Source organism: Sinocyclocheilus grahami, unplaced genomic scaffold, assembly GCF_001515645.1.
Source record: "Sinocyclocheilus grahami isolate Dianchi unplaced genomic scaffold, SAMN03320097.WGS_v1.1 scaffold137.1, whole genome shotgun sequence".
In the NCBI taxonomy this organism is placed as follows: Eukaryota; Metazoa; Chordata; class Actinopteri; order Cypriniformes; family Cyprinidae; genus Sinocyclocheilus; species Sinocyclocheilus grahami.
In genome coordinates this window covers 75165-89941 of record NW_015505316.1, presented here as the reverse complement: position 1 = coordinate 89941, position 14777 = coordinate 75165, and the positions used below count along the sequence as shown (strand labels likewise).

At 36.5% G+C, this 14777-nt stretch overlaps 1 protein-coding gene across 1 annotated transcript in view; it reads left to right on the top strand.

Annotated features, from left to right (window-relative positions):
* Positions 1 to 14777, top strand: part of LOC107591118 (receptor tyrosine-protein kinase erbB-3-like) — a 39580-nt gene that overhangs the window by 12425 nt on the left and 12378 nt on the right. The window contains exons 2-7 of the mRNA XM_016280161.1: positions 6318 to 6469; positions 6549 to 6729; positions 8478 to 8645; positions 9725 to 9867; positions 10004 to 10145; positions 13440 to 13553. Coding sequence (XP_016135647.1) covers positions 6318 to 6469; positions 6549 to 6729; positions 8478 to 8645; positions 9725 to 9867; positions 10004 to 10145; positions 13440 to 13553 — 900 coding nt within the window. The remainder of the gene's footprint in view (positions 1 to 6317; positions 6470 to 6548; positions 6730 to 8477; positions 8646 to 9724; positions 9868 to 10003; positions 10146 to 13439; positions 13554 to 14777) is intronic.

Genomic DNA, 14777 nt, shown 5'->3' with positions numbered 1-14777 from the left:
ATATAGGAAAATGCATGCTTGTACATTAATTAAGGGAATGGCTTCTGTGCCTTTACAGCAAGCTCTTGTGAACTGTAATAATAATAATATATAGGAAAATGCATGCTTGTACATTAATTAAGGGAATGGCTTCTGTGCCTTTACAGCAAGCTCTTGTGAACTGTAATAATAATAATATATAGGAAAATGCATGCTTGTACATTAAGTAAGGGAACGGCTTCTGTGCCTTTACAGCAAGCTCTTGTGAACTGTAATAATAATAATATAGGAAAATGCATGCTTGTACATTAAGTAAGGGAATGGCTTCTGTGCCTTTACAGCAAGCTCTTGTGAACAGTAATAATAAAAATAATAATATAGGAAAATGCATGCTTGTACATTAATTAAGGGAATGGCTTCTGTGCCTTTACAGCAAGCTCTTGTGAACTGTAATAATAATAATATATAGGAAAATGCATGCTTGTACATTAAGTAAGGGAACGGCTTCTGTGCCTTTACAGCAAGCTCTTGTGAGTCATGTTGACTTGATATATTGACACTCTTGAAATAATTAAACCAGCTTCTACTTAAACAGCTTCAGGGCAAAGAGCTCTTTTTCCCTCAGTAGCTCTTTTTCCACAGAACATTAGCTTTAAGAACTATGATTCCAGTGATGGCCAATCCCATTCTCGTACTTTTACCGCCAATCACATTACGTCACTGAGCTGAACAGAATAAGGTGTGGGACTGTAGTGCGATGTCATAAACTGCTCTTTAATAACTCCTTTACAACCATGGCTCCAAAGTTCAGCCTCTTTTAAGCATACAAGAGGTTTGATAAGAAGGACTGGACTAAGTTAATAATGTAATCACTCTTTCCTTCCGGTGTAAAGAAGACTGGGAATGGTTGACATCTGCACCGACCCAATAAAACCTCTCCTGATGGTGCAATATCAAATATTAAGATCCTGTAGATGTGTGTATATAGGTGAAGCCTCTTTGTTTTAAAAGTCCAATGCATCACTTCATTTAAGACAGAAACTATGCATACGTCCCACTAACCGCCAAACCTAATGGCCTCTGATTCGGAGCAGTCTGTACTTGCAGAAGATGACGTGAATAGGTGTGGATGTGTGTTTTGGAGATTGTCTTTTTTGTCTCATGCCGGCTCTTATTTCAGTTTGACACTAGTACTCTTTTCATGTCTTTCTCCATGTGTCTGCTAATCTATCTTTGCTTTCCCTCATGGATTCTTCCATTCACCCTTTTTTTGTCTCTTGTTCTGCCTGTCATACATGCTCAGTCCCCGCCCTGACTCTGTTATTAATGCTCATTGAGCTATAATCATTGTGCACTGCTGGATACTATTGCATGTTCCATAGAAGTCTCTGCTCTCTATCTGTGGTACTGTTGACTTAAGATTACTTGTGTGAATGAACAGGACTCCATGCATTATTAGCATCCAGACATCTTGTATGTGTGTGTGTGTGTGTGTGTGTGTGTGTGCGTGCGTGGGCATTTTTGTGATTTATGAGGACACAAATTTGTATAATGACATAGGTATTACAACGAGAAGGTGATAAATGAGGACCTTTTGAGTGTCCCCATATTTCAAAAGGCTTATAAATCATTCAGAATTACTTTTTTTGAAAATCTAAAACTGCAGAAAGTTTCCTGTAAGGGGTAGGTTTATGTGTATGGTTGGTGTAAGGCGATAGAAAATACAGTTTGTACAGTATAAAAAACATTACGCCTATGGAATGTCCACACAATTCACAAAAACAAACCTGTGTGTGTATGAACATGCATATGCTATCTAGACAATACCTCATGTAATAGCAAATATGTATGTAAGTCATGTTGGTGTGTACACCTTTACACATGCATGTATTCATAGTGTATTGTATAAGGATGTTTCTCAGATTTAATTTAATAATTTTGAATAGATAATAGGGATGCACTGATTAAAATTCTGGCCAGTACAATAATTATTCAATGATTCAATATTAAAAACCTCAACTGATTTAATCCATGTTGTGATGCTTAAGAAAATGTAGGCACCACAATATTATATGTTACAGTATGAAATATGGATAACTATTGATTTTGAGATCTGTTCAAGAATGTAATGACAAAAAAGAGGTGGAAAAGTGCTCTCAAAGAGTTACATTTCTGCTCTAATGCCGGTCTTTTTTGACCTGGAAGATATTTTTTAAAAATGCATAGTTTTTAGAAAAGGAACCTAACTTTGCAGATGGTCCATAACTATCAAAATGCACATTTCCTTTTTTTAGATAAAAAAAACAAAAACAAAACTGAGAAAAGAAAAGAGTTCTGACCCGGGAATAAACGGAGGCTTTACACATCATGATGTTATGCAGACTTTTGTTTTTTACATCTTGATTTTTTTCTCACATCTATGAGACTTTGAGTACCTATGAGTATCTATTTAGGCTTTTTCCAATATCTTGCACATACTTTTGTGACTGACATTTTTTGGTAAACATGAATATACATGATTATTGATGAATCATTGCAGCATGAAAAATACATCTTTTTTATTTGAAGGTGAACATATTTGCATGTAAAAAGAATGTTTTGTTTGAACATTTTTCAGAGTAATATGTTTTTTATGTTGTTTTGTTAAAAAACTAATATGCAAAAATTGTACAGTATGCAGATTTTTGGAATGCATTATGCGAGTTAATATAGCACTTAAAAATAGAACTCATCTAAAATGTAAGAACATGCAGAAAAGATAATCTAGAATTAAAAGTCTAATATTGGTCACTAAATATCCAGTATCAATTGCTACCAATCAAAAGTCACCTTTATTGTTCGATAACCAATATGGTCCCAATAAATTGTACAAGATAACATTAAAACTCGACTGATAAAAACACTTGAGCCAATATATAACTTATATATTGCAAAAATCAAAAATAAAAGTCCACATTTAAATCTATAACACCATTTAAGATGTTTACAAAGTGTATCCGTTGTGAATTAGCTCTTTTATCTAAGACAAACATGCAGAATAGTGCAGATGTGTAACAGAAACCCATGTGACAGCACTTCCTTTTATGCATTCCCAGAACACATGCTACTATAAGTCGTCCCCTCCAGCCTCATTCCTGAGACTTTAAGAAGGGCAGGCGAGTGTGTTTGACTGCTGTAGCTGTAAAGTCACTCAGTGGTGTGGTTGTACACATTTGGGGATGCAGTAACATATAGAATAGAGCTGTGTAGAGGACAGCGGCCACTCTTATGTCCCCTTCTCTGGACTCCCCCTCCTCTTGATAGAGTATTACGCTCACACTCAACCTATTGTCTGGTTGCATGATCTCAGCCCTGCACACACACACACACACACAGAACGACTGTCAATCACAGCTACACATTAACAGAGCCACACATTTATAGCTAAGTGACAATACTGTGCTTTGTTCATTAATAATGCCTCTCTCGATCTCATAGCCAGATACAGCCTTAGGCTCCAGACATGCAGCTGAGCATTACACTCTGCCAGTCTCAGGAATACACCGCAAAATACGCCTGAAAAAAACCTGACTGCAGCAGTTTCCAACTCCCAACATTTAAAGATTTTGTTTTGTTTTGTTCTTCTTGAGTGTTCTTTGCACACAATTAATATTTTATGGCAACGCTTTGATGGATGGGTTTATTGAATGTGAACGCACGCAGGTTCACCAGCCAGAACTTGCTGTGTTTGTTTTTCAATGTCATTTTCAAGTCCTTATATGTTCTTAAAGGAATATTCCAAGTTGAACTCACACCCCATTGACATATTTGTGGCTGGCTCGTCCCACCTCTAAGGGCTGATTTCCAGAGTAAAACTCTGCTCTACAAAGGCAAAATGCATAAATTCTAAATTGAGTCGAGTCTCTGTGATCTGTGTTGTGATGGACAAGTTTGACTCAGATTCCGAGAAAACACACTGTAGAAATTGATATCAAATCAATCTAAATTCAGTCAAAAAAAATTGATGCCATTTTCTCAGATTAGTTTTTTTTTTTGTTGCCGTTTTAGAGCAAAACTCAACAGTAGCTCACATAAAATTTTCACAGAGGAATTTGTGAAATCAGTTGCTTTAAAAAACAATACAAACTTTACATGTTTTTCAGAATATTTGTATAACCAAAAAAAAAAAGTTCTTAAAACATTAAAAAACTGGATGTTTTAAACCTTTTCCGCACATTCTAAAACAATGTTGTCTTCATTTAATGTTATGGCATTGTTAGAAAAATTTTCTTTTAACAAAACTGTTAAGACCTGTTCACACCAAAGACGATAATTGTAATGATAACTGTAACTAAAAAGTTTTAATAATCACTCTAAGTCTAATTCTATGACAGTGGTTAAGGCCACACCACAGCTATAATGGTAACATCACAGAGGAACGATATCATTAGAATCACTTTTGAATTTTTTAGTTGACGAACGATAAAAACATTGACAGCAAATCAGAATCCACCTGACATTAAAGAGCTTGAGTGTTTAAAGCGGCAAATGACAGAACTGTATTGTGCGCTAATAATAAACAGAACGATATCGTCTGTTGGTGTGGTTGTCAATTTAGTTATTGTTATAATTATCTTTATATATATCATTCTTGGTGTGCCTTTAGCTGGATGGCTTCCATTCTCTGTTCATTTTTTACAAACTGTAGTTGAGTTTTACTAAAACACAAGCTGTACTGAATTTAACCTGGAATATTCTTGCTATAACTAGAACATAGCCAAGAAAGATTAGTTTATCGTCATGTCTTACAAGACCAGAATCTCAAATCAGTTCACATCTGTTGCGGTGCATGCTGGGTAGTCTTGAATGCCACATACTGTCAGTTAAGTAATGTGCTCATGGTGAACAGTCCTCTGTAATGCCTCTCTGCAGATACACTGCAGTACACTCAAGAGTTATGGCCTAAGAGTCATGGAGACCCTTGTGTATTTTTTATGGGTGGGGTGAAGGGAGAGAGAGCAAGAGAGAGAGTTTTTCTAACAGTTGTCATGTCTCTCTGTCACCTTCGGGCCAATAACCCTGGATTCCATCTCTGTCTGAAGCTGTTTCTCACTATTATTTTCTTCTCTTTTTAAGTCTGTTTGGGGACTTTTCAGTTGTCTTGTACTACATGCTGACCTGCAGCTTCTTGGCGACCTCTGACCTTGCCCTCATTATGTTAATGACCTTGTGTTGTGTCCACTGCATGAAGTCTTTGTGTGCGCTGTGAGTGGATGCCTTGTGTGGAAGTGGCCACTTCAAAAGGGCTATATTTGTGTACAGAGGTTTCTTCTGCATCTTGCAAGAACAGTCTCGTACAATTGTGCTATTTACAAGAGGTTTTCAGCCTATATTAAATGCCCACAAAACTGAGGGCAGGGCTGAAATTATTCTCTGTAATAAACTGTAAATACACTGATCAAAATTGTGTGGTTGGTAAAAATTTTTAATGTTTTTGAAGGAAGTCTACTGACCAAGGCTGCATGTATTTGATCAAAAATACAGTGAAAGATCAATATGTAATTATTGTGAAATATTATTACTATTTAAAATAACTGTTTTTTATTTTAATATTTTTTCAAATCTATTTTATTCCTGTGATGGCAAAGCTGAATTTTCAGCAGCCATTATTTCAGTCTTCAGTGTCACACACGATCCTTCAGAAATCATTCTAATATGCTGATTTCTAACATTTATTTTTAATGTTATCAATGTTGAAAGCTGTTGTGCTGCTTAATATTCTGTGGAAACTGTGATATGTTTATTTCAATACTTTTTATTAATCGAAAGAACAGCATTTATTTAAAGTAGAAGTCTTTTATAACATTGTAAATAGCTTTACTGTCACTTTTAATCGACTTAAAGGGATGGTTCACCTAAAAAGAAAAATTACCCCATGATTTACTCACCCTCAATATAAATATTATTCTTACACAAACACAGCGATTTGCTTCAGAAGGCCTTTACTAACCCCCCCCCCCAGAGCCGTGTGGAGCACTTTTTATGATGGAAGGAGACTTTTTTAGGATGGAAGGAGTTTTCTGGAAGAGCCAGAACTTAAAAAAAAAAAAGAGTCTTTCTTTCAGACGATTGTATTCGTCTGAAAGAAGAAAGTCATATACAACTAGGATGACTTGAGGGTGAGTAAATCATGGGGTCATTTTCATTTTTGGTTGAATTATCCCAATGCATCCTAGCTGAATCAAAGTATTATTTCTTTAAAAAATAACAATATGAGTTGTGACAGTAAATTGCTATTCAAATGATCCACAAACTCATATACAGCATAGTTAGATCTAATTATTTTCTTTCCCCACCAGTTTGCACAGGCACCAAGAATGCTCTCAGCTCCACAGGCACGCCTGCACAACACTACAACAACCTAAAGGAGCGCTACACCGGATGTGAGATCGTCATGGGCAATCTTGAGATCACACAGATGGAGAGTGACCTCGACTTCTCCTTTCTTGGTGTAAGAGAATATTTTTTACACATATATAATGGTTGATTTGGCCATAAGATATAATTCTGATCGTATGCTTCTCTTTTAGAGTATCCGAGAGGTCACAGGTTACATCCTCATTGCTATGAACCAGTTCAGCAGGTTGCCGCTGGACCAACTAAGAGTGATTCGTGGTAGCAGCCTGTATGAGAAGGAATGGGCCCTTTCTGTCTTCCATAATTTTGAGAGTCACAGTGGCCTGGAAGATCTGGACCTCACCAACCTCACAGGTGAGATGAGATTGTAATAAACTGTTAGTGAGGGAAATGTGCTAAAAGAGTCAAAGAGATGTCACATTTGAGTACAGAAATTAGTAATTTGTCCAAATTGAACATGAAACCACAATGCAGCGTGCCACTGCAGAAACAGAAACAAAACATACCTGCTACAGTGGTGGCCAAAATTATTAGTACACTAGTATTTTCACTTGCTAAAAAATGGTTTTAAGTCAGGTATTTTTTGCTGTAGTGTGTCAGTGTGTCAAATATCAGTTTACATTTCTGAGCATTTATTTTGCCATTAATTGTGATAATCCAGGGAGATTTGTGTTTGTACAAGGAGTCTGACAACAGCCAGAGCTCCACACAGAGATCAGATCTGATCATCATCCAGTCTGTCTGGAATGACATGAAGAAACAGAACAAAGTGAGACAGACTAAATCCAGAAGAACTGTGGCAACGTCTCCTAGATGATTTAAGAGACCTACCTGCAAAGCTACCTGTGCGCAAGTGCACCTATATGGCAAAGGCTGCTTTAAACGCAAAGGATGGTCACACCAAATGTTGATTTAATTTAGTAAATAGAAGTTAACTGATAAAGAAAATCTATTTATGACATTATTTTTGACAGCATCCTCTTTTTACATCATTTTTACACTAGTGCCTAAAACTTTTTAACAGTACTGTAGCTTTGCAGGAAGGTCTTTTAAAGCATCTTGGAGACGTTGCCACAGTTCTTCTGGATTTAGTCTGTCTCAGTTTGTTCTGTTTCTTCATGTCATTCCAGACAAACTGGATGATGAAGAGATCTGATCTCTGTGTGGAGCTCTGGCTGTTGTCAGTCTCCTTGTACAAACACAAATCTCACTGGATTATTAGAGTTAATGGCAAAATGAATGTTTGGAAATGTAAGCTGATATTTCCTACTGACACACTACAGCAAATATAGAAATAACTGACTTAGCTGGTGAAAATACTGGTGTTCTAATAATTTTGGCCTAAAAAAGATTTGGTGATGAATTTATTTTGAAACAATTTTCCCTCAGAAATTGCTAGTAAATTTCACAAATAATAACAAATAAACAAGTTTTGTTGTTGAATTAAACATGAGTACAAAGACTGAAGTAGTATTTTCTTTAAACGTAATCCAATAGTAATTTTTACAATGTGAAAGAGAGAGTTTTTTTATCACTTGGATCATAAATGCTTCCTCGGATCATTCCTTTCTGTGGAGCATTTATGACCCATGTCTTGTAAAGCTACCTTCTTAAGACAAAAGAATGTGACAGCTTGATTTGACATCAGTGATTTGTGGAAATGTGTAGGAGTGTTTAGGAATCTGGCACATTTGCATAGTGTAGCACTGGCACACCCATGTCACTCAATAGAGCAGAATACTATACAGACAGGCCCTCTGAAGAGCTTGAGCTTGGCAGTAGTGTGTCTGTGTGTTTTGTAGGTCACATCAGTTGACTTGTTTAGAAAAGAACATATATTGTATGTCTTCTGCGTTAGCTGAGCAAGCAGTATCTTACTTTTTCTGCAGATCTTCTGAGACATTTACAAGAATTAGAACAACCCCTCTTTATTTCTGTCTTGAGAGTAAAATGAAACTTAAAATAACTCTTCACACACTTAATATAGTACAGTTAATAGACAATACTTTAGACAAGCACAAGTGCAAACAGGTGTTTGTTCCAGCTCTATACATCACATGTTCTGGCTTAAATGAATCAGACTTCCTTCATCGGGTCCGCAGAGATCTTGGAAGGAGGAGTACAGATTGTCCATAACAGGAATCTCAGTTATGCTCCATGGATCAACTGGCGGGACATTGTCAGAGACAGTGATGCTCGCATCCAGATCCAGAACAACGGAAGAAGAGGTTTGTGCATTCACACCTTGATTGGGTGGTTATTGATGGAGAGTGTGAGATAGGTGTGTGTCACTCAATTATGTTTTGATGTCCAGAAACTGTTTTTGTCATTTACTTACCCCTATGTCGTCCCATCCTCGTATTGTTGTCTTTCTTCTGTAAAACACAATAGGAGGTGTGAGGAAGAACATCTGAGCTGTTACTTGCCAGATATGAAAAGTAGATGATGATTTGATAAACAAAAGAGTGCCATAAAAGTAGCTTAAAAGGCTTTCTGATGCCATGTCAAAACTTTTTTTTTTTAAGATAATTATTTTTTTTGGCATTTTGCCTTTATTTGGATAGGACACTATTTCTGAAAGGAAGTGAGGAGAGAGAAGCGCAATGTCGGTGCACTGCCCACGAGGCTATTGTTGCCGACCAAATCTTTTTTGTCCAAAACTGTCACTCTGACAGTTCCTAAATATGAACTACTGATAATGAAAACTGCTTAAACACAGTTTTATCCAGAATTAAATACTGAGTGTGCTCTAGCCTCAATGCACATACATTTTCATGTATATTTTTGTCCCGTCCATTGCTCTTTCGAGTGTGAATCCCACATAAATATGCCGATGTCATTCTCGAAACTTTGCAGTGTGTGCTGTATGTGGCCAAAAAACAAAAGTTTTATACAAATCCTGAACGGATTTATATATAACCTAGAAAGCAAAAAAGAGCACTCCCTTTATAATCACTAAAAAGCTGTCCCTCATCTTAGTCAATCATGATATCATGAAGTTTCGTTATAATAAGAGGATTCGCAAGCTTGCAAAACTCAGCAATGGACAGCAGTGTTTTGAGCGGTGAGTAGATTCTAACTTTAATGCCTCTGATTGGCAGTTGCGTTCAAGAATTCAACAGTCTGTGATTGGCTACATTGTTGAATGCTGCAAAAAAACAAAAAAAAACAATGTAAATAGAAAGCTTTTGATGCTCTCCAGAGTGCAAACACAAATATGCTCTTGATAGTTTGTCAGATTTGTTTTGCCAATATGATGGTAAATAAAGAAAATCTTGAGGTTTTCCTGTGGGTGCTCAGCCATTCGGCGCCTATGAACTGTCATACTGTTATACAAAATGATACGAAGGTGATTCGTCTGTGTGTATTTCAGTGACAAAAACAGTGTGTGCACCTCAGTGTCATGGCCACTGTTTTGGGACCAACCCTAATGAGTGCTGCCACACAGAGTGTGCTGGAGGCTGCATTGGACCAAGAGACACAGACTGCTTTGTGAGTACTAGCACCATTGCCATTATACTCTAATTGCTCAAGATCTGCCACATCTATTGTAAGGGACAATTTCAATGAAAACAAAACATTGTAACAAACTTTTCTCAAGCTTTTAACTCTGATACTCTCCCAACAGGCCTGTCGACATGTCAATCATTCAGGCGCCTGCGTCCCTCACTGCCCTTGGCCTCTGGTGTACAACCGACAGACCTTTCAGCTGGAGCCCAACTCTGAAGCCATGTATCAGTACGGTTCCATCTGCGTACCCAAATGTCCTGGTTAGTTACGAGCGACTATACTCAGTAAAAGCATGAGCCGGAAAATAAATAACCGTTTCTGAGGAAATGGTGGCGTGGTCGATAAAGATCTAGGATTGTAATTTAAAGATAGCTGGTTTGAAACCAGTAAGGTTAGTAAATTATTGTAAATGAACTGTGAATGAACTCTGGGAGCATTCAGTGAGAGATTTGGATGACATGCCTCATTGACAGTGCATCAGAACTGCATTGACGTATCCATGGAAGACCGTGAACAACTTGGTAAACATGACACAAGTTTAAACAAACGCCAGATTTGAATGGTGCTACACCACTCCCCTCTCTGTGTTGTTCTTTTCGATTAAATTTGTGGCTGGAGAGTCCACAATTAACACTCGCCTAACACCACCTGCGTTGGCGTAGCAGAGTAAATAAAACACAGGAGTGATTGCTGGTGCCATTTTAGAAATGTATGATTGCTAGTCTTGAGCAACATCAAATCAGAGATATCAAGTATGCTAAAGAAAATGGACTTTAACTTCCCATTAAAAGCATATTCAGAAAGTCACAGGAAAAAAACACTAAATAAATAATTAACAAAAATATAAAAATTCTTAAAATAATTTAATTAAAATAAAAAATCTTAAATTTAAAAAAATATATATTTTACTTTAAAATAAATATTCTTAAAAAGTCTTTAAAAATACATATGGTTTGTCATTTTAATTATTTTTATTTATAGAAATTCATTTTTTTTATCAGCAACGAACAAATCAAATCATTGTCGCTTTCCATCAGAAGTATATACAGAAAACCACAGTAGCACAAAACAAATAACCACAAAATTATTCCTTTAAAAAATTAAATAATTCCTTTTGAAAAAAATATATTACATATGTTTTTTTATTTATAGAAATTGTATGTATATGAACTTTTTTTTTTTTTAAGGATTTTTAATTACCCAAATGTCCTGGTTTTTACCGAGCGACTATACTCAGTAAAAGCATGAGCCGGAAAATAAATAACCGTTTCTGAGGAAATGGTGGCGTGGTCGATAAAGATCTAGGATTGTAATTTAAAGATAGCTGGTTTGAAACCAGTAAGGTTAGTAAATTATTGTAAATGAACTGTGAATGAACTCTGGGAGCATTCAGTGAGAGATTTGGATGACATGCCTCATTGACAGTGCATCAGAACTGCATTGATTAACGTTTTTGTGGAAACTGAGTTTTTTTTTTCAAGACTTTTTATTTGAAAGTTCAGAATAGCATTTATTGAAATAGGAATCTTGAATACTGTCACTTTATCTTTGATTTTTTAATTCATTTTAATACATCCCTGATTACTAAACGTTTTAATTTCTTTAAAAAAAAATCTTACTCATCCTAAACTTTTAAATGGCACTGTATATATCAGACAATATTGAATATCTAATTGTCTAATATATTCTAATATGAATATCTAAATATCTAACACACTCATTTGCTAATTGTAAACACTCCTTTTACCACTATCTAATGCTCACTTAAAGTAAATTGTTCTCAAAGTTAATCAGAGTGAAAATAAATATAAATTTTTCGTAATGTAAATTATAATTTTGATGCCTAAAATTACTTAAAGATGAATAATTAATTAAAGATTGATTTTAGGTTTTAGTATTCCGTTTCAATTTGAATGTCATTCATTGGTTGTCATTGTAATTTTGGACCCTGTGTGTGTGTGTGTGTGTGTGTGCATGCAGTTGCACATCAGTCATTATTTTGTGTCTCTTATCCCAGTCACATCCCATGTTTATTTAATCTTTCATATGTTTGTCTCTCCACTAAGTGTTTTAATACTTTTTAATCCTGCAGTGATTAACATTGTGTGTGCGTCTCACCATTGTTTTTTTGTGTTCCCTGTGTTTTGTATGTTACTCCCCTCATGTGCTTATGTCTGTCCCACAGCCGCAAGAGGTATGTACTCCCTGCAAACCGCAAAACTAACTGTCTGAAAACCCGTATTTCTGTTCTGCTCTCTCTCAATCTCTCAATGCACAAACATTGTCTTTTTTCTGCTGTGGGTTCCAAGTAATGACGACAATATTCCTGATGAGATGTGAAATGTTTCCGTAAGGATAAGAGGGGCATGCATGAGCACATATTCAGGGTCATGAATGGTTCATCTGCTTTTGTTTTATAATCTGGCACGGGTGCTTATATATAAGTTCTGAAGGGAAATCACTGTGGATCTGTCCCTTCCTTCGTTCAGTCTCCCTTTTTTGCTCCAATTTCTCATTCATTTCATCCTCTTCATCAGGCCCTTCTCTTTGTTGGTGATGAAGATTCCCTCTCTCACGTCTCTAGGACTGCGTTCCTTGCGTGAAATCAGTGATGGCAGTGTGTACATCACTCAAAATAAAAACCTGTGTTATCACCACAACGTTAACTGGACCCAGATTGTCACCAGTAACTGTGATAATGACATCAAGGACAACAAACCCCAGATCAAGTGTGGTAAGTAAAGTTAAGAATGCATACTACTTCTTTCACATATGCATGTTATTATTTTGTCGTCCATCGTTAACCTGTACACAAACAGTCCTTTGTTTCACATGTCTGTGTTCGTGTAAACAGAGGAAGAGGGCCATGTGTGTGACCCACTGTGCTCAGACGCAGGATGTTGGGGCCCGGGGCCTGAGCAGTGTTTGTCGTGCAGGAACCACAGTCGGCATGGCACCTGTGTATCCCACTGCAACCTCTACTCTGGGTCAGTGTGCTTGGTAGATTTATTGTAAGTTTATTAAAAGTTGGGACAGTGTCTGAAGGACTGTGTGTGTCCACAGAGAGCCACGGGAGTTTGCAGCATCAAATGGAGAGTGCCTTGCTTGTCACCCTGAGTGTTTACCCCAAAATGGAAAACGGACATGCAAAGGAAAAGTATGCAACACTTTTACTTAGCCTAGCTGTCCACAGGGGGAACATTTCGGTGTTGATATTGTTGTTAATTTGATTCAATTAAATAAAACTGAAATAAAATATAAATATTTTTGCCAATATTTCAAATTTGTGTTGTAGTAAAACTGAAATAAAAAATAAAGCTAAATATACTGAATAGCAAAATAACTAAAAATACAATTAAAATTAAAAATATTCAAATAAAAAAAAAGAAAAAAAAAAAATATATATATATATATACGAAATAAAAGCAAAATATTATTTTTTCTGATATAAGCATCAAAACAATGCCCTACCGTATTGCAACGCATAAAAGCACTCAATCCAACACAGTCAAGAAAAACTTAGAGGTTGCCACCGTTTAGGCTCTTTTTTTCAGGTCACTTTATTGTGGATGGCAGTGCATGTGTGAGCAGTTGCCCTCCTGGTAAAAGAGAAAAAAAGAAAAATGGCATTAAGCAGTGTGAACCTTGCATTGGCCTGTGCCCCAAAGGTAAAGTGTCCATCTAACCATTATTAATTTACTGGACCACAGCAGCTGAATGCAGAGTCTTGAAGAAGATACAATTCATTTGGTGTCATGTGGCCCCTCAGATTTTCCTCTTTCTCTGTATAGTATGTGAGGGAACGGGAGCCAATCATAGACAGACAGTGGACTCCAGTAACATAGACAGCTTTATCAACTGTACCAAGATCCAAATTTGTGTTGTAGTAAAACTGAAATAAAAAATAAAGCTAAATATACTGAATAGCAAAATAACTAAAAATACAATTAAAATTAAAAATATTCAAATAAAAAAAAAGAAAAAAAAAAAATATATATATATATATACGAAATAAAAGCAAAATATTATTTTTTCTGATATAAGCATCAAAACAATGCCCTACCGTATTGCAACGCATAAAAGCACTCAATCCAACACAGTCAAGAAAAACTTAGAGGTTGCCACCGTTTAGGACACTGTGGACTAGCTTTGGCTCTTCCTGCTGACTTGAATGGTGATGCTTTCCGTTTGTCTGTTGATGGCCTTTCATTTTTAACCAGAAATGTGCACGCTGCTTTTCTGATGTTCACTGAAGTTTTCCGTGTATTTTTCCCGTGTCACTAGAAATGTTTCCGTTTTGAATCGTTGTTACCAAAGGCGAGACACGTGAGGAAAAAATAAACGATCTGTTGTGGGACTATATTCTGTCATATATCGTGACATTCTACCGTCCTTGCTGGAAATGAAATGACTGGTTGATATGTCCTGATCTCAATAAAGTTTACTCAAGTTTTTGTCTGTGGAGGTTTGGCCAGGACCGGTTCCAGAATTAAATCAACATAATTTATGTTCCGTCCATTGCCAATCACTGCTATTTCGAGAGTGAATCCCGCATAAATATGCAGATGTCATTCCCGAAACTTTGCAGGGTGTAGCCTATGTGTCCGAAAAACGAAAACTTCATACAAATTCTAAATGGATTATAGCCTACACTAGAAAGTGTGCAAAGTGCGGTCCCTTTATCACTAAAAAGCGTCACTCATCTTCGTTCATCGCGATCTTACAAAGTTCAGTTATAATCAATGAAGCTCTCTAAACTGCTGTTACGGAACTGACGAGACGTGAGACGTGCGGATCCATCTGCAAGGCTTTATTGTGGAGAAGACAGAGACGTGGTCATGAAGCAGGCAGGGTTAAACAGAGGCAGACAGGTATATGGTGGGCAAGACACA